This window comes from Sorex araneus, chromosome 7, assembly GCF_027595985.1.
Source record: "Sorex araneus isolate mSorAra2 chromosome 7, mSorAra2.pri, whole genome shotgun sequence".
NCBI classification, from domain to species: Eukaryota; Metazoa; Chordata; class Mammalia; order Eulipotyphla; family Soricidae; genus Sorex; species Sorex araneus.
The window spans coordinates 6,989,629-7,014,006 of NC_073308.1; the positions used below are offsets into that span (position 1 = coordinate 6,989,629).

The window sequence follows — 24,378 nt, forward strand, 5'->3', positions numbered from 1 at the left end:
CACCTCCCACATGAAAAGCATGTGGTGCAACCTATTGATCTATTTTCCTAAAAGCACATTTTGGAAGTTATGAAGCTAAGGTCAGTAAACTTACTGTGTGGAAAGATACTTAAGAGCACCTGAGTGCTTTGTAGATGGAAGGGTTAAAATTCAAAAAAGTCTCAGAGGTGGGGATGGTCTAAGAATCCCGGAGACCATACATCCTTAGAAGGACTGAGTGGCAACCTCTGCTTAGAAAACCAGAAATTCTCAGTCTCTAAGCAAAACTTTCATAAGACAGTATGACTTGTACTTGCCTATAAAATTACAAAAACACATGCAATAAAATACCTACACCTGTCCTGTGAAGAAAAGGGCTCTTGAGATCTGTTCTATATAAAATCTGCTTACAAACTGCATTCTGTGGCTGAGCTCTCATCTGGAGGACCAGTACCTTGCCCAGAGTCTGGCCCTCATTTGTGACCATTAGTGTTAGCTCCCGTCCCCACTTTCATCTCTTTTCTTCCATTCCTCTTGTCTTCAGGTCATGCATAGACTGTTAAGGTAACGATGTGACTGAGATGCAGACTTTTACCAAGGGAAATCGTTCTTAGAAATATAGGGAGTTGAACTCTGAATAAAAATAATGCAACTGCATAATCAGTTTAAAATGGACCATCAGTGATTAAAATTAAAATGAAACATAAATTAAAAAGCTATCAGCAGGCAATTCAGACTCACCACAGTGTGTGCTGCTGGTACATTCACAATGTAGTTTGACTACTTTGCAGACAGAGTCTATTTTATTCTTAAATTGGCAGAGGCAGCAGGTGAGATGCCTAGGTAAGATCCTATGAATGAAAACACAGAGAATTAAGTGCAGAGTAAAGGGGTTACTGTAATAGGTAGAAGAGGCAGTCAAAGCCACTGTGCAGCTATTCAAAATGTTCCTGAGAACCATGGATGAGGCGCTGCTCGAACTCGGTGGTGGTGGGAACCCAACTGGGAGGTGGTACATGCAAAGCTTGTACCTGAACTCCTCTACTATCACTTCAGCCCTCAGAAAATTGAGTTTTGTTTTTTAGTCATATCTGGTGGTGCTCAGGGGTTTCTCTGGCAGTCCGCTCAGGGATCATTCCTTGCAGGCAGAGAATGCATAGACAGTGCCAAAGACTGAACAAGGGTTATTCACATGCAAAGCAAATACCTAACTCACTATCTTATCTCTCCAGCTCCCAGATAACAATAACATAAAAATGCCAGTTATAACCTGGGGAAATCTGAAAGCACTTTTCCAGACTGTAAAAAAAAACAGGGACTAGAGTAATAGTATAGTGTAGCAGGTCTGGCATTTGCTTTGAGCACGGTCGACCTGGGTTTGATCCCCAGTATCCATGAGACACCAAAAGTGTCTCTTGAGTATCTCAATTTAAAAAATATTTTTTAATGGGACGAAGAAATGAACAGAAACTTTTCCAAGGAAGAGATATGAATGACCAAAAGGCACATGAAACAATGCTCTGCATCACTAATCATCAGGGAGATGCAAATCAAAACAACCATGAGATACCACCTCACACCACAGAGAATGGCACACATCCAAAAGAACAAAAGCAACTGCTGTTGGAGAGGATGAGGGGAGAAGGGGACCCTTCTACACTGCTGGTGGGAATGCCGACTGGTTCAGCCCCTTTGGAAAACAACATGAACGCTTCTCAAAAAATTAGAAATTGAGCTTCCATTTAATCCAGTAATACCACTACTGGGAATATATTCTGGAGAAACAAAAAAGTATAGTCGAAATGACATCTGCACTTATATGTTCATCGCAGCACTGTTTACAATAGCCAGAATCTGGAAAAAACCCGAGTGCCTGAGAACAGATGACTGGTTAAAGAAACTTTGGTACATCTATACAATGGAATACTATGCAGCTGTTAGAAAGGATGAAGTAATGAACTTTGCATATAAGTGGATCAACATGGAAAGTATCATGCTAAGTGAAATGAGCCAGAAAGAGAGGGACAGACATAGAAAGATTCCACTCATCTGTGGAATATAGAACAACAGAGTAGGAGACTAATACCCAAGAATAGTAGTATATAATACCAGGAGGTTGGCTCCATAGCTTGGAATCTGGCCTCACATGCTGAGGGAAAGTCATCCCAGATAGACAGGGGAACACCAAGTAATATGTGATTGGAGATCCTGCTCGGAAGGGAGATGCGTGCTGAAAGCAGACTAGAGACTGAACAGGATGACCACTCAATACCCCTATTGCAAACCACAACACCCAAAAGGAAAGAGAGATATCAAATTGGAATGCCCCGCCACAGAGGTGGGGTGGGTGGGGGGGATGGGATTGGAGGTGGGGTGGGAGTGATACTGGGTTTATTGGTGGTGGAGAATGTGGAGAATGGACACTGGTGGAGGGATGGGCTCTTAAACATTGCATGAGGGAAAAACAAGTACGAAAATGTGTGAATCTGTAACTGTACCCTCACTGTGAATCACTAATTAAAAAAAAATTGAAAAAAAAATAAAATCACACCTCAATTAAACATAGCTTAAGAAAAATAAACAAGCAGGGGTATGATGCCAGCAGCAGGTCAGTCTATACCTGCGGAGCGAGTGCATCAGCAGCCAGATGGACCCTTCTGGCTTCCTGATAACCCAAAATTGCTGATGTACCTGTGGCTGAACTCCAACAACTTAGGGCAAGTTTACCAAGAAACTAAGCAGCCAAAAGTTTGGTATGTGGGAGCCAACCCACAAACCACATCTGGCTCAGTTATACAAGTTAATTTACCGGCCATATTTCAGAGACCCATAAATCTCAAAAAGAGATCAAAAGCCGCACTTAGGGCTGGTCGTGAGGCGCCCTACGGCTAAGCCAGCATACCCTGCAGAGCATATGCCAATAGTTTATTTCTCTGGAAAAGATAGAAACAAGGGCCACGATCCAGAGACACACAAAAGGATCTTTGAACTGAGAAGCTCTCTGCGAGATGCCTCCGGACTTTAAGCCAGGCCAACTTCACTGGGGAGCCTCAGACAGAGGCAGGCATCATCCCTCCACCTGCCCCTTAAAAACCCCGACAGCCACCAACTTCCAGAACCCAATGAGAAGTGCAGGTACGAAGGTTCAGTGACAGCAAATTCCAGGCCTCAAGGGATAGGGGATGGGCCTGTCCCTCTCATGCCCCCGACTCCCCGTGGGAACCTGGAGGTCATGCCCACAAACTGCCTTCGGCTGCCACTTAAGCTCTTTAATGATCATGATCCAGAGATACACAATTTCTGAACTGAGCAGCTCTCTGCAGAGATTTCTCCACACCTAATTATTTAAACTTTTAGAATTCCAGGAGCACACAGCCCTCTTGTGGCCGTATGACATCTTATACTATTCATAACAAGCAATGCAAAAGAGCATGGGGGAGACTGTCAGCCAGAGGCAGGGGGAGGGGTGGGACTGGGAGGGATACTGGGGACATTGGTGGTGGAAGATGTGCACTGGTGGAGGGTTGGGTGTCTTATCACTGTATGACTGAAACTCAAAAAGGGAAGCTTTGTGACTGTATCTTACAGTGATTAAAAAAAATTAAAAAAGGTGTTAGGCTGGGAAACTCAGTCGGGCCCCCCAGGGCTTAAAGCGCGGCCCGGGAGAGCGGGCCCAGATGACCGGGTGGGCTCCGTGCGGTATCGGGGAGGCGGGCCCGTCACCTGGCCTCGGTGCCGCGTCCGGCCGGGGGCTTAGGGCACACGCCCCGGACCCCAGGGCTCCGCAGACGGGCCGGCGGCCCCTGCACCCCGGGGAGCTCCAGGCATCTGCTCTGGGCGCGCGGCTGCAGCGACACACTGGCACCAGGGGTGTGTGTGTTTCTGTGTGTGTGTACACAATGACACAATGGAAAGAGTTCAGGATTGTTGCGGGATGGGTGTGTGTGTGTGTGTATACGTATGCACAATGAAAACAGTTCAGGGTTGTTACAGGATGGCAATTTGCAGGGTTGCATGATGCAGCACCCCAGGGAGAGAGGGGTGTGTGTGTGTGTGTGTGTGTGTGTGTGTGTGTGTGTGTGTGTGTGTGTGTGTACGTATGCACAATGAAAACAGTTCAGGGTTGTTACAGGATGGCAGTTTGCAGGGTTGCATGATGCAGCACCCCAGGGAAAAAAAAAATTAAAAAAATTAAATTAACATTCTGAATAAAAAATAGTAATGTGGAGTTCATGCCAAATTGAATTAGCTTAATTAATGGCTGAATAAATAGTAGTACTCCTACATTAAAAAAAAAAGAGAAACAAAAATAAAAAGTCTTAAAAAACAAAGTGAAAATAAATGTCAGAAAAATCAACTTACAGTTTTTCCAATTCAAGAGTCATCATGAGGATGTTTTGGACTGGTCCAAGCGACACTTGTGTTGCTCCCATGTCTCTGAGGGACAAAGCACAAGCATGATGAGAATCCAAATACAGAAGCTCTAGAGTTAAATAGATGAGATTAAAGAGGCATAACTTTGATTCTGGCTTCCTGTAAAGCCAGGTCAACTGCTTACTCTAGACCATAATTCCAGAGAGCTCTTACAGAAATAAGAGATTTCTCTATCATCAAATTAATGACAATTTGGTAGACTAAATAAATTTCCTTCCTTCTTTCCTCCCTCCCTTCTTCCTTCCTTCTTTCCTTCCTTCCTTCCTTCCTTCCTTCCTTCCTTCCTTCCTTCCTTCCTTCCTTCCTTCCTTCCTTCCTTCCTTCCTTCCTTCCTTCTTTCTTTCCTCCCTTCCTTCCTTCCTTCCTCCCTCCCTCCCTCCCTCCCTCCCTCCCTCCCTCCCTCCCTTCCTTCCTTCCTCTAAATAAATTTCCTTCCTTCCTTCCTTCCTTCCTTCCTTCCTTCCTTCCTTCCTTCCTTCCTTCCTTCCTTCCTTCCTTCCTCCCTCCCTCCCTCCCTCCCTTCCTTCCTTCCTTCCTTCCTTCCTTCCTTCCTTCCTTCCTTCCTTCCTCCCTTCCTTCCTTCCTCCCTCCCTCCCTCTCCTCCCTCCCTCCCTCCCTCCCTTCCTTGCTTCCTTTCCTTCCTTCCTTCCTTCCTTCCTTCCTTCCTTCCTTCCTTCCTTCCTTCCTTCCTTCCTTCCTTCCTTCCTTTCCTTCCTTCCTTCCTTCCTTCCTTCCTTCCTTCCTTCCTTCCTTCCTTTCCTTCCTTCCTTCCTTCCTTCCTTCCTTCCTTCCTTCCTTCCTTCCTTCCTTCCTTCCTTTCCTTCCTTCCTTCCTTCCTTCCTTCCTTCCTTCCTTCCTTCCTTCCTTCCTTCCTTCCTTCCTTCCTTCCTTCCCTCCCTTCCTTCCTCCCTCCCTTCTCTTGTCTCTTCCTTCTCTTGTCAATTTAGACTTCTCTTTCTAAATTGCATCTACTTCGTTTAATGTTTCTTTTTCATGTGAGCTGGGGGTGGCCTTGGATTTTGGCCACATCTGGCAGTACTTGGGAGATATGTTGGGTGCTGTACTTGTGGGTTGCACTGAGTAGAACTCTGGGGAACACATAAGGTGCCAGAGATTGAATCCAGGCCTCCAGCACCCAGTGCACAGGCTCCAACCACTCACCTATCTGGTCCTCTTTTATTTACTTTCTTTTTTAAATAATGTTTACATTATTACTCGTTATTTTCTGGAATAAATAATACTTCTACACGCATCTGTATGTTTCTTATCTATATGTACTCAACATTGCTCTTTTCCTCTTTTGGCTGTTACCCATGTACATTATTTCTTAATGTTTTCCTTTGAAAATAAATCTCATTTCAACAATCCAGTGTTAAAATTAAAAATATAACTTTTAAATTCAATGCAAGACACATAATCTATGACAGAAATGGAGAAAAATAAAGACAGCAAATCATAGCAGAAATCATATGAACTACAAAGCTATTACAATACTTACAGATATTTTAATGCTGGTAATTGAAAAAGATATGAATCTTCAATAGTTGTTAGAGGATTATGACTGAGAATTCTAAAAAATACAATAAAATGAAAATTATCTGCATAATCAGTAACTAGGATTGAAGTTTTTATTTATTTTACTGGCATGGAACTTGAAGGTAAAAAACATTATTTTCTGTGATTATCTATAATCACACTTAGAATCCATAAGGCATTCCCCCTCCCTTTTGTAAATCTTTTTTGGTCACGCCAGTGATGCACATGGGTTACTTCTGGCTCATGCACTCAGGAATTACTCCTGGTGGTGCTTGTGGGACCATATGGGATACTGGGAATTGAATCCGGGTCACCTGTGTGCCAGGCAACCGCCCTACCTGCTGTGCTATTTCTCCAGCACTAAGCATTCTCCCTTTGGAAAACACTCAAGTCTCTAGATGATAAAGTAAAGGGGAAACGGGGGGTGGGGTGGGTGGAGAGGAGTGGGAAACAAAACAAATCTACCGAAAAAAAATATATATGCTAACAAATTTTCCCAAGTTGAAAACCCTAGGAATAGGGGCCAAATAGTACAGCAAGTAGGGCACTTGCCTTGCATGCAGCTGACTTGTACGTTTCATCCCTGGAATCTTATATAGGCCCCAGAACACACCGGAGTGATCCCTGAGCACAGAGTCAGGAGTAAGCCCTGGGAACCACTGGGTGTGTCTTCCCATCACCCCCAAAGAAGTAAGAAAACCCGAGGAGTGATGATGTCTGCAGGAAGTCCTTGCTCTGAAGCAAATATTATTTCTTTTTCTTTTTTTAAAAAAATTTATAATGTAGGAGTACTGCTAGTTATTCAGCCATTGATTAAGCTGATTAAATTGGGCATTAGCTCCACATTACTTTTTTAAAATTTTTTAATTCTATAAGTTAGTTCACAATGTTTGATTTCACTCAACATTCAAACACCAATGCCACCACCATTACACCTTCCCTCCACCAAATTTGGGATGTTTCCATCCCAAGCCCTGAACCCTGTCACAAAGCACAACCGAAGTAATATATTTTGTATTGTCTGTTATGAAGAACTGCTGAGCATTCTTACAAAAAAGTGTTCATATAGGAAACAGTGTGAACATTGTTCTATTTTGGCAGAAACCATTAAGACATTCTGGAGGATATCACTAGCATGTTGTTGAACTTTGGGTGGTGTGAACTTTGGTATACATATCTGAAAATATGTATATATGCATATATATATTTCCCCATATGACTTATTGCCTACTATCTGAACTCCATCAAATGTGGTGTTGTAATTATGGAGAATGGGTAGGAAGTGTTTTATGACGTGTTGTGCTGCCACTTTTGCCGCTGCACAATCCAGGAATAAGTTTGCTCATAGGTGAGGCACAGCCCAAGCGCATGGGGCATAAAAAGTGATAAACAGGAGAAGAGATGAACAGGAACTTCCTCAAAAAAGAATACAAATGGTCAGGGACCGAGAGATAGCATAGTGGGTAAGGTGCTTGCTTGGATGCAGCAAACCTGGGTTCAATCCCCAGCATCCCATATGGCCCCCGAAGCAACATCAAGAGTGATTACTAAGTGCAGAGTTGGGAGTAAGCCCTGAACATGGCCAACTATGGCCCAACTCCCAGCCCAAAAGAAATACAAATGACCAAAATGCATATGGAAAAAAAGGTTCTATATCACTAATTATCAGAGAAATGAAGATCAAAGCAACAGTGAGATATCATCTCATACCACAGAGACTGGTACTCATCAAAGAGAACAACAATAACTAGTATTGATGAGCATTTGGGGGAACAGGGCCCCTCATTCACTGCTGTGAGAATGCTAACTGATCCAGCATTTTTGGGAAGACAATATGGACATTCCTCAAAACACTAAGATTTAAACTTCCATATGACTGGCAGAGGAACCCAGGTGTGCGGGACCCGGGGCTTAGATCTCCAAGGCTGCTCGGATCGGGACTAGGCCTCTTGCACCCAGATTCTCCATTTTCCAGTAGCTAGACAGTCACACCCAGAAATCTCCCCCAACACACACACACACCATGTAATCCCTTCAATGCAAACATCCAGAGAATATAAAACCAAGCTTTCTGAAGCGTGCAGATGCAATCACACAACATCTGATAGCCTAGTTATCCCTCTTGGAAAACCTGGCAAATTACTGAGAGTTTACTGCCATTAAGGAAAGCCTGACAAGCTCCCTGTGGCGTATTCATATGCCAAATACAGTAACAATGATGGGTCTCATTCTCCTGACCCTGAATAGCCTCTAATGAGGCACCATTGGGAAGGACAAGTAAAGAGAGGCTGCTAAAATCTCAGGACTAGGATGAATGGAGACGTGACTGGGCCCACTCAAGCAAATCATTGATCAACGGGATGACAGTATATACATACCTCGCAGAAAGCCCGGCAAGCTACCGAGAGTATACTGCCCACTTGGGCAGAGCCTGGTAAGCTACCTGTGGCGTATTCGATATGCCAAAAACAGTAACGATAGGTTCCATTCTCCTGACCCTGAAAGAGCCTCCAATCATTGGGAAAGACAAGTAAGAAGAGACTGCTAAAATCTTAGGGTTGAGAGGAATAGAGACGTTACTGGTGCCCGCTCGAGTAAATCGACAAACAATGGGATGACAGTGATACAGTGATGACCCAGAAATTCCACTCTTGTGAATATATCCTAAGGGCCCAAAAGCACAATGCATAAAAGACGTCTGCACTCCTAGGTTCATTGCAGCACTATATACAACAGCCAAAATATGGCAACAGTCCAAATACCAACAAACAGATGACTGGATAAACTATGGTATAGATACACAATAGAATATTACCCAGCTATAAGAGGAGATAGAGTCATGCAATTTGCTGCAATGTGGATAGATCTGAAGAGTTTCATGCTGAGTGAAATCAGTCAGAGGGAGAGGAACGGACTCAGAACCATCTATCTCAAACTTTGTAGGGGAACCTCAAATGTCCAATGCCACGGAAACAAAGAGCTGAACTGATCTTCAGTAGGAAACTTGCCACTGGGGCAGAGGTGGGAGATAAGTTAGTGAGGGGAACAGTAGGACAATGAGATGGCTGGAGAAAGCGCCTGGTACAGGGGCAGAGGGGGCGTGGGGGAGGGAGTGGGGGAGATGGGTGTACAGTGAGTAGGGCACTTAAAATTCACAGCTCCCAAAGTGAATTTTAAAATGACTATAATAAGCATGAGAAGATAGTTAATGTCTTGCCATTAGCAGAACATAAATCCAAGCCACAATCAGATACTACTTCATACCCAGTAAGATGGCTAAAAGCAGACAAAAGTGCAACCAGGGTGATGGAGAAATTGAAATCCTTATGCACTGCTGGTGAAAATATAAAAAGAGGCACTGCAGAAAAGCTTGATGGTCCCTCAAAAAAGTTAGCCATAGTTACCAAAGACTCAGCAATGTAATACCTGGATATGTGTCCAAGAAAAATGGAAACGTGTAAATACTCAAAAATGAGTATTCATAGTCGAAAAATGGAAGGGGCACCTGAGCACATGCTTTGCATATCAGTACTTTCTCTGGCTGACTTCTTCTGCATTTTAAAATGTATGCGCACACCTAGCTCATTCATTGCCTCTTTTATATTCATGACCTTATCTTTATGCTTTATGGAGTAAACTGTGGCAAAAGGACTAAGAAGTATGACTTAGAGGTAAAACACTTGTCTTGCAGGAATAAAATCTGAGGTTCTATCCCCAGCCCGGCAAATAAAGGAGCAACAGTTTTTATCAATCTCAGAGGGCATGACTGAGTTGGGGAGTTCGCTCAAAGTGGCAGAGCAGATGCCTGGCATTTGCGAGGGGCTGAATTTGACTCCTGGTATAATCAGATCCGTGAGCACCACCATAATTGGTTCCTAGGTCCTTTGGACATTATTGGAGAATCCTATTTAAAAATCAACAAAAAGAGGGTTCAAACAAACAAACCAAAAAGGGCTGGTGTAAATGCCTTGCCCAAGGGGGTGGGGTGGGCAGGTTCATGGCACTACATGGCCCCCCTCAAGCACCCCCTCAAGGCCCAGCACCCCATGAGCACTGCAGGGTATAGTCCAAAAACAGTAAAAAAGACTGATCTCTTTCAGTGACCAAAAACCTTTCTTTGGGTTACTGGGCCACACCCAGCTGTGCTCAGGGCTGACTCCTGGCTGTGCACTAAGGGATCAGCCCCAGTGGTGTTCTGGGGAGCACATTCAGTGCTGGGGATTACATATGGGTCAGTGACGTGCAAGGCAAGTGCCCTCCCAACTGTACCATCTCTCTGGCCCCAGGCAGTATTACTTCAAATGCCCTTTTGAAATAGATCTTATCTGGGGACTCCGGCTTGACCCCCTCACTGCAAGCATTCAGCCTGGAATTCAATCCCCCGTGTCACCACATTGGCTGAGTGAGATTCCTGGCAGCTCTGGGGGGGTCTGAGTCTTGCAGCTCTGCCATTCCTTGTCCCTGGCAATTGTTTACCAGTTGCACTGCAGTCAGTCAGAAGCACCTTAACATCACAACAAAAGAGGCCCAATCCCTGGCAGGCAACACTACTAAAAGGTGTGGAAACACTGTTGAGTATGCTACCTCAGGATAGAAAAACATTCAAAAGGACACATGAACACACATTCTTCGCAGCACTCAGTGCAATAGCTAAGATACGGAATCAACGTAGGTGTCCAACGACAGGTTTGTGAAGATGTGGAATAGATATGCAGTGAAATACTATGCAGCTGCAAGAAACAATGAAATCGTGTAATTTGCTGCAACCTGCTAGGAACCAGAAGACATCATATTGAGTGAAGTCAGATGAGGATAGATAAAGGATGATCTCACTTCTCTGTGGTAGATAGAATAACTGGATGAGGGAATGCAATGCAGTAGAAGAGGATGGCTAGATCAGTCTTGACCCCAGAGTACAGGGAGGAGAATGAGAGCAAAGCAAAGAAATCAACAGGTGGTAGAAGATAAAGGGCGGAACAAGGGCCAGGGCTTTATTTTACCAATGATATGGGAAAGTGGTATAGCTCTCTACCCAAAGCACAGGCTCAACACTGAAAACATGAGCCTTAAAGAACCACCACTGGGTCAGAGCAACAGCCCAACAGGTAAGGCTCTTGCCTTGCACATGGCTGAACTGGCTTCAATCTCCAGCAACCTATATGGTCTCCTGAGCCTGTGAGGAGCAACCCCTAAGTACAGAGCCAGGAGTAATCCCTGAGCACCATTGGGTGTACTCCCCTGCCCCCCCCAAATAAACTATAACCACTGAACCTTGAAATGTGCCTGTCAATGTGGCAGATTGGGTGTAGGAACACTGGTGAAGGGAAGTGTAGGAACACTGGTGGTGGGATTGGTGTCAAAATATTGTATGCCTAAAACCTAACAACCATGGTGGAAATGCCGACTGGTCCACTCTCTTTGGAAAACAATATGGGCATTCCTTAAAAAACTAGAAATTGAGCTTCCATACGAGCCCACAATACCACTTCTGGTAATATATTCCAAGGGTACATAAAAGCACAGTAGAAATGACATCTGCACCTGTGTGTTCATTGCAGCAGTGTTCACAATAGCCAAAATCTGGAAACAACCAAAGTGTCCGAGAACAGACAACTGGTTAAAGAAACTTTGGTACATCTACACAATGAATACTATGCAGCTGTTAGGAAAGATGAAGTCATAAAATTTGCTTATAAGTGGATGGTCATGGAGAGTATCATGCTAAGTGAAATGAGTCAGAAAGAGAGGGACAGACAAAGAATGGCTGCACCCATTTGTGGAATATAAAATAACATGAGACTGATAACCAAGGAGAGTAGAGAGAAGGGCCAGGAATATTGCTCTGGGTTGGAAGCCTGCCTCATGAGCTGGGAGAGAAGGCAGCTGGAATAGAGAAGGGATCACTAAGTCAATGATGGTTCGAGGGATCATTCGAGATGGGAGATGTGTACTGAAAGTAGATTAAAAAAATCAAATGCGACGATCTCTCATTATCTATACTGCAAATTATAATGCCCCAAAGTATAGAGAGAGTATGGGAAACATTGCCATAGAGGCGGGGAGGGGATTGGGATTGTGGAGAGGGAAGATACTGGGGACATTGATGGTGGAGAAAGTGCACTGGTGGAGGAATGGGTGTTCAATCATTGTATGACTGAAACTCAGATATGAAAGCTTTGTAACTGTAGCTCACAGTGATTCAATAAGAAACAAACAAAACCCCAACTCTCAATAACTTTGTAAATCGTGGTTCTTTAAATATATTTTAAAAAAAAGAGATGTGCACACAGTGGACTTCATGTCTGTCCCCCAATCCCCCAGGATACCTGAACGAACATGGATACTTAGTTGGGGACAGAGTCACACTGTCCTCTTGCTAGGGACCACAGACCCTGTAGTGGCTTCCATCCCAGGTCACTGTGGCTGAGCAGATGGCTCTCTGCCAGTGGGCACGGTGGAGTTCAGTCTCAGGAAAAGCAAGACCCCCAAGAGACACATGAATCCACTTTGAAATTCAGGCAACGAAGGTCTTTGCTGATCTTTGATATAAAAGAGAAATGGTGCACAAGAACCATGCCAAGAAGTGGCGCCCCTGACAAGCACAGGTGTGAACACTGCTCTTAGAATGTTCTTGTATAGAATAGAATAGAAGAGCGACCCCTGGTGGCCGTGTGTGTGAGCTCCCCGCCCCCAAAAGCACAGAGGCCTTTAGCAAACATCAGCCCAGGGGGCAAATGCCTGGCCCTGATGTAGGATTTCCGGTGAGCACCGCAACTGAATATGAGCATCACAGCCAGGGTGTATGACCCTCAGACATCTCGCAACAATAAAGATGAGGAGGAAAGGTAAAACCTGTTTGGGGCTGGGGGGGGGGGCAGCGGAAGACTAAAGGGAACAGCTGGACCACATCTGGGTGGTGCTCAGGTGTGACCCCTACAGTGCTCCAGCAGCAGTACTAAGTTGAAATAGAAGATATCTCCCTATAAGGATGGGAAGGAAAAGACACACTTGGTAGACAGTTCTTGCTGAATGTGACAAACTTAATTTTCTAACAATAACAAAGAAATCAGTCACCCCTAAACCATTCCAAGGTCCTGAGCAGTCTTCCTCTTTAAGGTAGAAGCTTTTGAACGGTGAGAAGCTGCTGCCAGGATTTCAGTACATACCTCAAAGTGATAACAATGCCTTAGAGTAAGCTCTCGTGTGGACACTCATCTAAAGACAGGCCATTATGCTATGTGGCTGGGAGAGCGTGAGGGCCTCGCGGTGACCCCAGCTCCGTCTGCCTTCACAGTGCAGCTCCCCACCTCACTGACAATCTCCACAGTGGGGTCAAGCGGTCAGTAGGAACAAGGTTTGGGTTTCCTTTGTTCTCTCTTAGTACTTATGTCTTGGCAAAATACTGATGTTCCACAAACAAGCCAGAGTGTCCACTGCTCTGTCTGAGTAAGGCATCGCCTTTCTACTTTGTCAAGTCTGCAGTTGCTACAATCATGGAACTTGTACCGATGAAATGACAAAGAATTTTTTAAACAAGTCATCAGTCTAGACCTGTGTAGGTGAATGAAGAAACACTTGAAATTCAGAAGGGGGAAAAAAAAAAGATAGTTGGGGCTGGTGCAATCGTACAGCAGGTACAGCAGGTAGGGCGTTTGCCTTGCACACAGCTGACCTGGGTTTAATTCCTGGCATCACATATGGTTCCCCAGACACCGCCAGGAGTAATTCCTGAGAGGAGAGCCAGTAACAATCCCTGACCATGGAGGTATGGCCCCAAAACAAAAACAAAAGAAGAAAAGAGATACTGAACATTTAGGATTAGCAAACACTGTAGGATTTCCATAACATACTTCATTCCTGATTTCATCTGTAAGAGATGTGATTATCACCCTTTCAAAAACAATGACATCTTATTAATATTTTGACAATTTATGGAAAATTTATTAATTTACAGTTACAAATTATTATGGCATATTGAAGGTGATCTGTTTTTCATTCAACTGATAATGTACTCACCACTCAATGTTTATTAATATAGATGTTTCATTCAAGAAACTCACTGAGTGATAATTACCCAGAACCCAGGAAGAATTAAGGTTTTTGTGGGCCCTGAATTTCATCTAGTTTATCAAAATTCTGTTTAACAAAATAAATAAAATGCAAAATTATGAGTATAAAAATTGTTGGGATCTTCCCTGAGATCTTGCAAGTAAGGTTTGGAGTTCAGCTTCCTTTAATTCCTTATCAATTCACCTCAGATGGGTCTTTTTGTTTTGTTTGTGCTTAGGTTTGGGTTACACCTGGCATGCCCTCAGCCCACTGAGCTCTATCTGGTTCTCACTTCAACCTTTCCCCAGATCTATTTAATGCAGGGAGTAAATTATGATCAACGCAGTTTCCAATCAACCCAGTCATTTGTCAGATAGGTAATAAAAAGACCTAACTGAAGGACCAGCATCCCTTGCCTTTGGAAAGAGATGTAACATTATTTCCTCTTGTTTTTCGGCCACACATAGCAGGGTGCTCAGGGCTTACTCCTGGCTGTGCTCAGGAAGAGCATGTGGGGTGCTGAGGCTGAACCCAGGTCAGCCATTTGCAAGGCAAGTCACACACCCACTGTACTTGTGCTCCAGACACAGAGTTTTGATCACGCAGGCAAATTGTATGTGAAAGGAATGAGCTTGGTCATTTAGAAAGATTGGGCCCCAAAGAAAGGAGTCCACCCCCCAACACATTCGGGCCCCAACACATTCGGTGCTGGGGTGGGTGGGTAGTGCCATACTTGGTGTTTGGGGCTTACTCGGTGCAGTGCTGGGGAACCATGTCGTGCAGGGGCTTGAACCTGGGACTCCAGCACCTAGAGTGTGCACCATCTCCCCAGACTCCATGACAATCTGCTGAGGTGACTGAATTAATCTTAAGAGTTAGTTCTATTTAAATCACATGACTGGGATGATCACTTCTTTCCAGATATCTATGATTCTTTTATTACCTTTTTCTCTCATTTGAGAGTAAAATTTCAATATATGCAATACAAGTAAATCATCACCTTCTCCATTATAAATTCGTTGGGTTTTCTTCTCATTGTTTGGGGACCACATTTGGAGGTGTGAATGGGAGTGACTGCTGGCAATGCAAAGCTCAGGCTCCAGCTCTCTGAGCTGTCTCCTCAACCTCATTCATGATGAGTCCTTCTCAGTACACCACCCACCATTATCTCCAGTGTCACCCCACTATCTTGTTACCCTGCTGTCTGCACTAGCAGTAGGGCTCTCATGTTTTCCCACCAGCATCTGTCTTCTTTCTTCCAGTACTCAAGGTTCTTGGTGACAAACACCCTGCTCTATTCTTCCATATAGATAGGCCTGACACTCAGAAGAAATGGCACTCTGTGAATGTTCTTGAATGTCTTAATTTTTATGAACTAAGATGCCATTTTCCCCCTGCCCCCACTGTCTCCTACAAAACTATACCGAAACTGGGGTTCTTGTGATGCTTGTTATAATAAAATGCTTAGTAAAAATGTGGCATTAAAGGCACTGAGGTGACTATAATCTCAAAGCCTGCTCCTTACAAAACTGGTCTGGGCTGGAGTTAGCACAGTTAGTACTGGAGTTAGATAGCACAGCGGGCAGGGCGTTTGTTTGCCTTGCATGTGTCCGACCCGGGTTCAATTCCCAGCATTCCATATGGTCCCCTGAGCACCGCCAGGAGTAATTCCTGAGTGCATGAGTCAGGAGTGACCCCTGTGCATCGCCGGGTGTGACCCAAAAAGTAAAAAAAGACAACTGGTCTTCAGGGTTCTTTCCCACATTGTCAGTCAATTAAGGATTGGTGAAGGGGAGCTGCTACAGGTGGGCACGTGCAGGAACCATGATGCCGACCCAGACACATTCCAACCCCTCACCTGCCTCATCAAACCTGTCTGCCCGGGTACCAACTCAGGTTTATACCCATGCAGAATCACCGAGCTGCCTTCCTGCCCTTCCTTCATCTAATTTGCAGGAAGCTGTGTAAAACTGGATTTCTGAAACACAAGCAGGTGAAGACCCTTTTTCAAAGTCAAACTGAAAGGAGGATCTTCCGCTTGAGTACAGAATTCCCTTTAAGCCTCTGATCTGAATTTTGATCTGCTTGTGTTACATCAAATCAGAGAGAAATCAGAGGGACCTTTTCACCCAAAGGGTATAGAACCACACGCTTCTTACACACGAGTAATCAGAAAAGTAAGTATAATGAAATTAGACAACAGCAATGTTGGTTTTTGGTTTTTTTTGTTTGTTTGTTTTGTTTTTTGCGTTTTGGGTCACACTTGGCGACGCACAGGGATTACTCCTGGCTCTGCACTCAGGAATTACTCCTGGCGGTGCTCAGGGGACCATATGGGATGCTGGGAATCGAACCCGGGTCGTCCGTGTGCAAGGCAAATGCCCTACCCGCTGTGCTATTGCTCCAGCCCCCAGCAATGTATGTTTGATGAATGCTTTTCACTCACTCTGATGTAACACAAACACTTTTGGGGTCACAGAGATAGTTTCAGAGATGGAGCACATGTCTGCCATGTATAAGCCCAGAGTTTGATCCCACCACACCACAGAACTCCAGGTGCCTCCCATGGCCGCCTTCTAGCTCAGCTGGCCAGTGTGATGCCAGTTTTGCCAGGAGTGATCCTGGATCCCTCCCCAGCACTGCCAGGTGCGAAGTCTATGGAGTGTTTTTACCATAGCTTTTTACCACCTTTTACCACAGCTCAAAGCTTTATAGTGACTGGGGCTGGAGCAATAGCACAGCGGGGTAGGGCGTTTGCCTTGCATGGGGCTGACCCAGGTTCAATTCCCAGCATCCCATATGGTCCCCGGAGCACCGCCAGGGGTGACTCCTGAGTGCAGAGCCAGGAGTAACCCCCGTGCATCGCCAGGTGTGACCCAAATACCAAAAAAAAAAAAAAAAAAGCTTTATAGTGACCACAGTGAATTCACTTTATGTATATATTTATATATTTTTTTTCTTCAAAAGAATGTTCTAGAGTATTAGGGAGGGAACTATGCTAAGATAGATGTTCAGGAACCCTTTGGCTTCACCATGTAAAAGAAGCTACCAGCTAGGAATGAATCCATAACTCTCCTTCCCAGCCAACTCCCAGTAAAAACTGTTATACTTAGTTCTTCCCGGCTCTTTGTTGCATACATTTAAGTGGTTAGGAACTTTGCACATGAACAGGAACCAAAGTTGGAATTAAACTGGGAATTTAAAGCCTCATTCACAGTTCAGCGCCGTACCAGTGGGAATCACAAGACAATGCTAACGAATACGTTTCTGTTAGTGCTCGCTCCAATAATCATTAATAAAAAAAAGCAAAGCATGCCAGGTGTCATGCAAATCTCTTGGACTCTTTGTACCTTAGTTTCTTCATTTGAACAAAAAGAACTGGATCTCAAGACATACTTACTAGAGTTCACACTGGCCTTATACCAGTTAGGTAATAATGACTGCATGATGCTTTTATGCACAGTGTTATTATGTATACTTATCTGCTTTTTGACTTACATCTTATGTAAAAACTGCATTCCATGCCAGGCCTGAAACGTTCCAAAGCTCAGTTCGGTGATTAAATTGCAACTAAGATTCCTACCAAAGAAAACAAAGAAAAAAAAGATAAAAGCAGCAGCAGTTTTTAGAAGAAAGAAGAAAAAGGAAGGAGGAAAAGAAGAAAGAAGGGGTTGGAGCGATAGCACAGCAGATAGGGTGTTTGCCTTACATGCGGCTGACCCAGGTTCGATTCCCAGCATCCCATATGGTCCCCTGAGCACCACCAGGAGTAATTTCTCAGGGCAGAGCCAGGAGTGACTCCTGTGTGTCGCCAAGTGTAACCCAAAAAGTTAAAAAAAAAAGAAGGAAGAAGAAGGAACATGAAAGAAAGAAGACAGAAGAAGGAAGAAGAAAAAGGAGGAATAAGAGGAAGAAAGAAGAAGGAAGAAGGAGGAAGAAGAAAGCGAGGAGGAAGTAGAAGAGAAAGTGGAAGTGGAAGAAGAGAAAGAAGAGGAAGAGGAAGAAGGAAGAAGAAGAGCAAGAAGAAGGAAGGAAAAAGAAAGGAAGAAGGAAGAAGGAAGAGGAGGATGAAGAAGAGGAGGAGGAGGAGGAAGAAGAGAAGAAATAATATTCTTTTTCTTTTTGGGTCACACCCAGTATTACTTTTAATTCATAGAACCACAACATTTTATGCGCTAAACATCACTGTGGAAGACATAAGCTTAAGGTTTATTCTTTGATGTTTATGATGCTGTGGGGGCATTAGACACAAAATAGCAAATGCTTAACAAATAATTAATTTCTCTATAACAGGGATTCATGACTTCAGCACTACTGCCACATGGGGGCTGGATAGTTATGGGGGGGCTGTCCAGTGCATTGTAGCTATTCAGCAGTGTATCTGGAGGCCTCTGCTCACTAGGTACCAACAGCATCATTATAGATCTGACAATTAAAACAATGAAAAAAAAACCCTCAAGGCACTATCAAGGGTCATGTGGGTACAAAATCATCCTGGTTGAGGGCCACGGTTCTATTGTTCACATTGCTCTGACTAGTAATTCTCATAGTAATCCTTACTTACAGGCAAAATGGATTTGCTGTACAGTTTTCATAGCTATTTATAATGTTCTAATAATATTCAAATGAATAACAGAATCTGACATTTAAGTGTTCTAAAAATTCCAAAAATAATGAAGCATATTTTTAACTTACATATACTGCAGATATGGTAGTTCTTCAAATGTACGCCTTTCAATAAACTGTATTTTATTGCAGGATAAATCTCTAGGAAAAGGAAAAGGAAAATATTTCTTCAATTAACTACCAAATATCTAATTTTAGGAATAACCAGTAGAAGTCAAAATAATATTGAATGAGTAGATTTGAATGTTCCAGAACTCCTAACCTTGCTTTCAGTTCAACCACAAATCTTCATGAATAAAATGTATGATTACTTGGTTCTAATATCGGACTTCAACTTTTCTCAGAGCAGAGAATTGATTCGGTGATTTTTATGTTCTCAATGACAGATGGAGTTCAATTTTTTATCTTCATGTAAAATTACTATATTTAATATAATTATTTCAAATATTCATATGAATAATCTCACGTTTATATGCATTCCTATTTAGCTGTTTTCTAGGCTAAAAAAATGGCCCATTTTCATATAATATGAAATGAAGTTACTCCTTTCAGCCAGAACTTAATTTAGAATTAAACTTTTTTTTTTTTTTTTTTTTGCTTTTTTTGGGTCACATCCAGCTATGCTCAGGGGTTACTCCTGACGGTGCTCGGGGAACCATATGGGATGCGGGGAATTGAACCCGGGTCAGCTGCATGCAAGGCAAACGCCCTACCTGCTGTGCTATTGCTCCAGCCCCTAGAATTAAACTTTTCTATCATAATAGAAATTGAATTTTTGGTTCTATATTTTCTGAATATTCCATGAATTTCACTGCTTTCATTGTACAGTGGTGGAACAAACAAAATCATCACAGTGCTGAATTTTTATTTGATTACAGTTGACTGTTTTATATCTATGAATTCTACTTAAGTTCTTTCACATATGACCAAGATGCGTATAACTATCTTCTAGCTCATCCCTCTTTTTCCTCTTGCCTTCCTTCCCTTCCTTGGCAGTGCTCAGGGCTCACTCCTGACTGCACTCAGATCACTCTGGGGGGGGGCGCTCAGGGGACCCTGCATGGTGCTGGGGATCAAACCTGGGTCACCCATGTGCAGAAGCAAGCCCCTTACCCCCGTCCTATCACTCCAGTCCCAGGCTTTCCTTTTCTGACCCACAATGCACACCGTCATATATTAACTTTCCAAATAGTTCTCAAACACCAGTCTCACTTGGGAGCTGATTGAAGATGCCTGTTCTCCAATCAACCTACTCCAAATCAGCTGGAGCGGGAACTGTGGTGGGGGGTTAACAGGCCCTCCAAGTGATCTACTGCAGGCCTGAGTGACCCAGCACAGGTGGGCACGAGGGAGCTCTGCATGCTAGCCCTGGCTTACAACTCCTGGGTCTAGGTGTCTACCCTCTTTTTTGGTATTCTGAGAGCATTGTGGTGTTTTTCCTGTGTTCTACCTTTCTCCTACTCTCTTTTTACAAGATTCTGTCAAGATGTCTGTGTGACAATAGCCCAACAATTCCTACAACAGAACTCTCCTCGTGATAATCTCCCATGTTCTTAATACTACTGCTATAGAATCACTGTTTTAGCCAAGTATTTCATATTTAAATGTTTGTTTAAGTTCTAGATAATTTGGAAATATGCTGACATAGGGTGTTAGAATGTTGTATTGCAAATCACAATGAGAAAACTAAAGTTTTTTTTAAAAAAATCTGGGCCAATGGCATTCAAGTTCTTTATTTTCTTGTTCAATAATTCAGGTTTATTTTCATTTTTTAAATAATTTTTTTATTAAGCCAACTTTTAAAAGTTTTCTATAAAGGCCAGAAATTTAAAAATAATAATATTCTAGATTTTGCAGAGCATATTTTTATGATTTTTTTCATTTCCAGAAAAACACAAACATCAACTTTATAAACACAAGCATAGTTTGAGCTTGCTCTTCAAGCTGTGCTCTCCCGTGTGTCTCGCTTGTAGAGTCTATGTTCCTTGGCTTATTCACTTGCACTCTGGAAAAGCCGGTGCTCTCTCTCCAACATCGCCCTCCTTTCTCTCCTCCCACATCTTCCTCAGCACGTTTCATTCAATAAAAACTAACCTGCTTCACTGTTGCACCTCTTTAAGTTCTTTCCTGCAAGGGACAGGCAGTGGACCCATGATGCCTGTGATGAGGTTGGGACTGCCTTCCCTTTCCTGCTGGTGCAGGCTGGCAGATGTACTTTGGGGGAATAATAATAGTAAAGAAGAAATTCCCTAGCCCCAAAATAACTCAAGGGCTTGATGATCACATCATTTGAAATGCAAATCCTGAATTCTTGGAAGAGAAACTGAGGTACCACCAGGATGCAAAAATCCAAGGCCCCACCCAGAAAAGGCTGGTCCCCCCAGAAAAGAAGTTACACAAGAATCCATGAGATTATAAAGAGAACATCAACAGTGCAAGACATTCCTGTGACAACACCCAGCCTAAGTTTTAGTATGCAAAACTCCAGGAAAGAACAACCCTTTTGGAAGAATTGAATAAAAGCACCTCCTGAAAGTCCTCAGGGCTTGCTCTTCAAGCCCTGAATATCTCACCTGCTTCTTTCTCTGTTTCTTTGCTTGTTTATTTCCACTCTGGAGAGCCTGTGTTCTCTCTTGAACACATACTTCTTAATTTCTCTCCCTCACATCTTTCTAAATAAGTTTTAATAAAAGCTGTCTTGCTTCATACACAAAATTAAAAAAAAAAAAGAACATGGGGCTGGAGCGATAGTACAGTGGGTGGGGCGTTTGCCTTGCAGGCAGCTGACCTGGGTTTGATCCCGGGCATCTCATATGGTCCCCCCAGCACTGCCAGGAGTAATTTCTGAGTTTCCTGAGTGCAGAGCCAGGAGGAACCCCTGAGCATCGCTGAGTGTGATCCAAAAAACAATAAATAAATAAATAAATAAGTAAAAATTAAAAAATAAAAACATGAACATATTTGCATAGATCTTTGTTTTTATTTAGTAGTGCTAAGGGGCTACTTCAGGGACATTACTGGGGGGTCAGGGAATGGGGAGCCCAGAACCTCGTTCTGCTGGGAAACCAACCTGGGCCTCCTGTTGCTAAGCATCACACTCAACATTTGTGCAATCTCCCCAGCTGACAAAAACAATTCTTAAGTTAATGGGCTATGTAAAACTGGACCATGCATTGGTTTTGATCCATGGGGACATAAAGGAACTCTATATGAACATAGAGGAGATGGTATACTAGCACTCTAAGTTAAGTTTACATGGGTGATGCAAATATAAGTACTTTTCATTTATTATTAAAGTTTAAAGACAAAAACAATTCTTAAGTTAATGGGCTATGTAAAACAGGACCATGTGTTGGATTGGATTCAGGGGACATAAAGGAACTCTACATGGACACAGAGGAGATGGTAAATTAGCACTTACTTTAGGTTTATATAGTAAAGTTTGAAAAAAAACTCTTGTGAAGCAAGATAGTTTATACTGAAAGAAACTTTCTTAGATGTGAGGGGTGGGAAAGAGAAAGAATGTGTTCACGAGATAACCTGGAATTCTCCAGAGAAGAAAAAGCAAAGAGTCATGGGGACAAGTAAGAAAAGTATATGATCCAGGGAGAACATGGGCTTGAAGAGTAAGCCTAAAGTTTTTTCTATATATGTACATATATGTATTTATATATATATGTACATGCAAATGTAATTTAGTGCCAGAAATGACATGAAAGGTTTTTAATGCTAGAATCATAAAACTATAGAATTGTATTGCTGGAAGAAATGATAAAGATTAACTTGTACACCCTTTGTTTTATAAACAACAGATCTAGAAACTCATAAATAAATGATTAACTTACAAGTACTTGAGGGATAGCAGGCCTTCAAATGAATCCTTATGTAATTCAGTCAAAGAATTATCACTGAGGATTCTGAGAAATGGAAAAATTATTTCTGGACCAAAATGCAAAATAACTATGACTATTTACTACATAGGACTAATTCTTACACATAATAATGGTGCTTTCTAAAGATCCCAATTCTTATTTTACTTGGGGATAGTGATCTCTGTTTAGGCTCTTTGCTTTTTCCTCACTGATATCTATCCATCATGCACACGAACATAGCTATTGACTCTTCTCACCAAATAACCTCTACAAAGCATATTCTCTAGGTCACAAAATGTCAGATCTAAATTCTGGGTGACACCAGAACCACAGAATTGCCACTCCCTCCTCTCTTCCCAAACATTACTCTGGATACCCCATGAAGAATGAAATTAAGTCTGTAAAGAAAACCCTTTGAAACTTAACACCATTAATTTTTTTTGTTCTGGGAATTAAAATGAGCACAAAATGCACATTACAAACACTCAAGAACGATTGAGGCCAGAACAATAGTACAGTGGGAGGGGTACTTGGCTTGCACATGGCTTACCTGGGTCAGACCGGGCAACCATATGATCCCCCAGGAGTAAACTTTGAGCCCAGAACCAGTGGCTGTGCACCCCCCAACACGAAAGAACAGTAAAGCAAAGGCCCCAAGACATATTCCTTACAAGAAACACAGCTTCATAGAGGACCCTAGTGTGGCCCTACCAATCACACCCTCCTCTGTCACACACCCCTGACTTTAATGAGCATTTGTTATTTTGGGGTTTATTTGGTGCTTTGTTTTGTTTTGGGGCCACATCCAGGAGTGCTCAGTGGTTAATCCTGGCTCTGCACTCAGGGATCATTTCTGGTGCTGCTCAAGGGACCGTATGGGGTGCTGGGGATCAAACTCTGATCAGCCGTCTGCAAAGCAAAGAAGCCTTTCCAGAGGCAGAGTTTGTCCTGGTCCATGGACTTGGGTTCTCTTGGACAGGCAGGACCAGAGGGCAGGAAAGCTAACCAAGATTTTCAAACAAAGACTTGAAATTCGGCTTCCCTTCCCATCAAGTGTCAAAGGGCGTCTCACCACACTGTCTGCCACCATCCCTGGCCCCAGAACTGGAAAGCTCTTACTGTCTGTTGGGGGATTCCCATGATGGAAACCTACAGTTCTTACCAATTGTGATTTGGATTCCCTGCTCCAATGTCCCCTTTTGTTTAGAAAATTCCACCTTTCAGAGCTAAGGGTAACCCCTGAGCACCACTGGTGTGGCCCTAAAGCAAAATTGAAAAAAAAAAAAGAAAAAGAAAAAAATCCAGAATTTCCACTTTTTTAACACTTAGCAAAGTATGCAAGCGATTTCTATTTGTAGACTTTCTCTCTAGGTCTAAGGCTCATAGCCTGGATGAAAATAAACACACTGGAACAGTGTTTGTTTGGTTTTGGTTTTGATTTTGGCTCACACCTGGCTGTGCTCAAGGCTTATTCCTGGCTCTGTGCTCAGGGATCACTAACGGCAGGGCTGGAGGGCCCTATGTGGTGCTGGGGAGTGAACCCAGGTAGGCCATGTGCAAGGCAAACACCCTACCCGCAGTACTATCGCACTGGCCCTAAAATGGTCATTTCTCACATTATGAATGTCAACCGACAATGACAGATTAGCAATATCATTCATTTGGCCTCTAATAGAAACCATAGATACTTTTCACATTGCATTTACTATAGACATCTCAAACTTTTGTTTTTTTATCAAAAATTTGAAGTTAGTTGTTAGACATACAGGTGGTTATTAGATATACCAATATGTATTATTTAATATGAAGAATCACAAAATCCCGTTAATCATCGATTTCTCGGGCGGGCTCAGAAACATCTCATTTCGACCTTTCCCTGAGA

At 43.1% G+C, this 24,378-nt stretch overlaps 1 protein-coding gene across 1 annotated transcript in view; it reads right to left on the bottom strand.

Annotated features, from left to right (window-relative positions):
• Positions 1-22,535, bottom strand: part of LOC129406495 (leucine-rich repeat-containing protein 37A2-like) — a 38,109-nt gene extending 15,574 nt beyond the window's left edge. Inside the window, exons 1-6 of the mRNA XM_055144485.1 lie at positions 22,470-22,535; positions 18,694-18,765; positions 17,497-17,577; positions 5,912-5,983; positions 4,342-4,416; positions 721-830 (exon numbers count right to left, since the gene is read on the bottom strand). Of these exons, the coding sequence (XP_055000460.1) occupies positions 721-830; positions 4,342-4,416; positions 5,912-5,983; positions 17,497-17,577; positions 18,694-18,695 (340 nt within the window). The 5' untranslated portion in view covers positions 18,696-18,765; positions 22,470-22,535. The remainder of the gene's footprint in view (positions 1-720; positions 831-4,341; positions 4,417-5,911; positions 5,984-17,496; positions 17,578-18,693; positions 18,766-22,469) is intronic.
• Between the last annotated feature and the right edge of the window lie 1,843 nt (positions 22,536-24,378).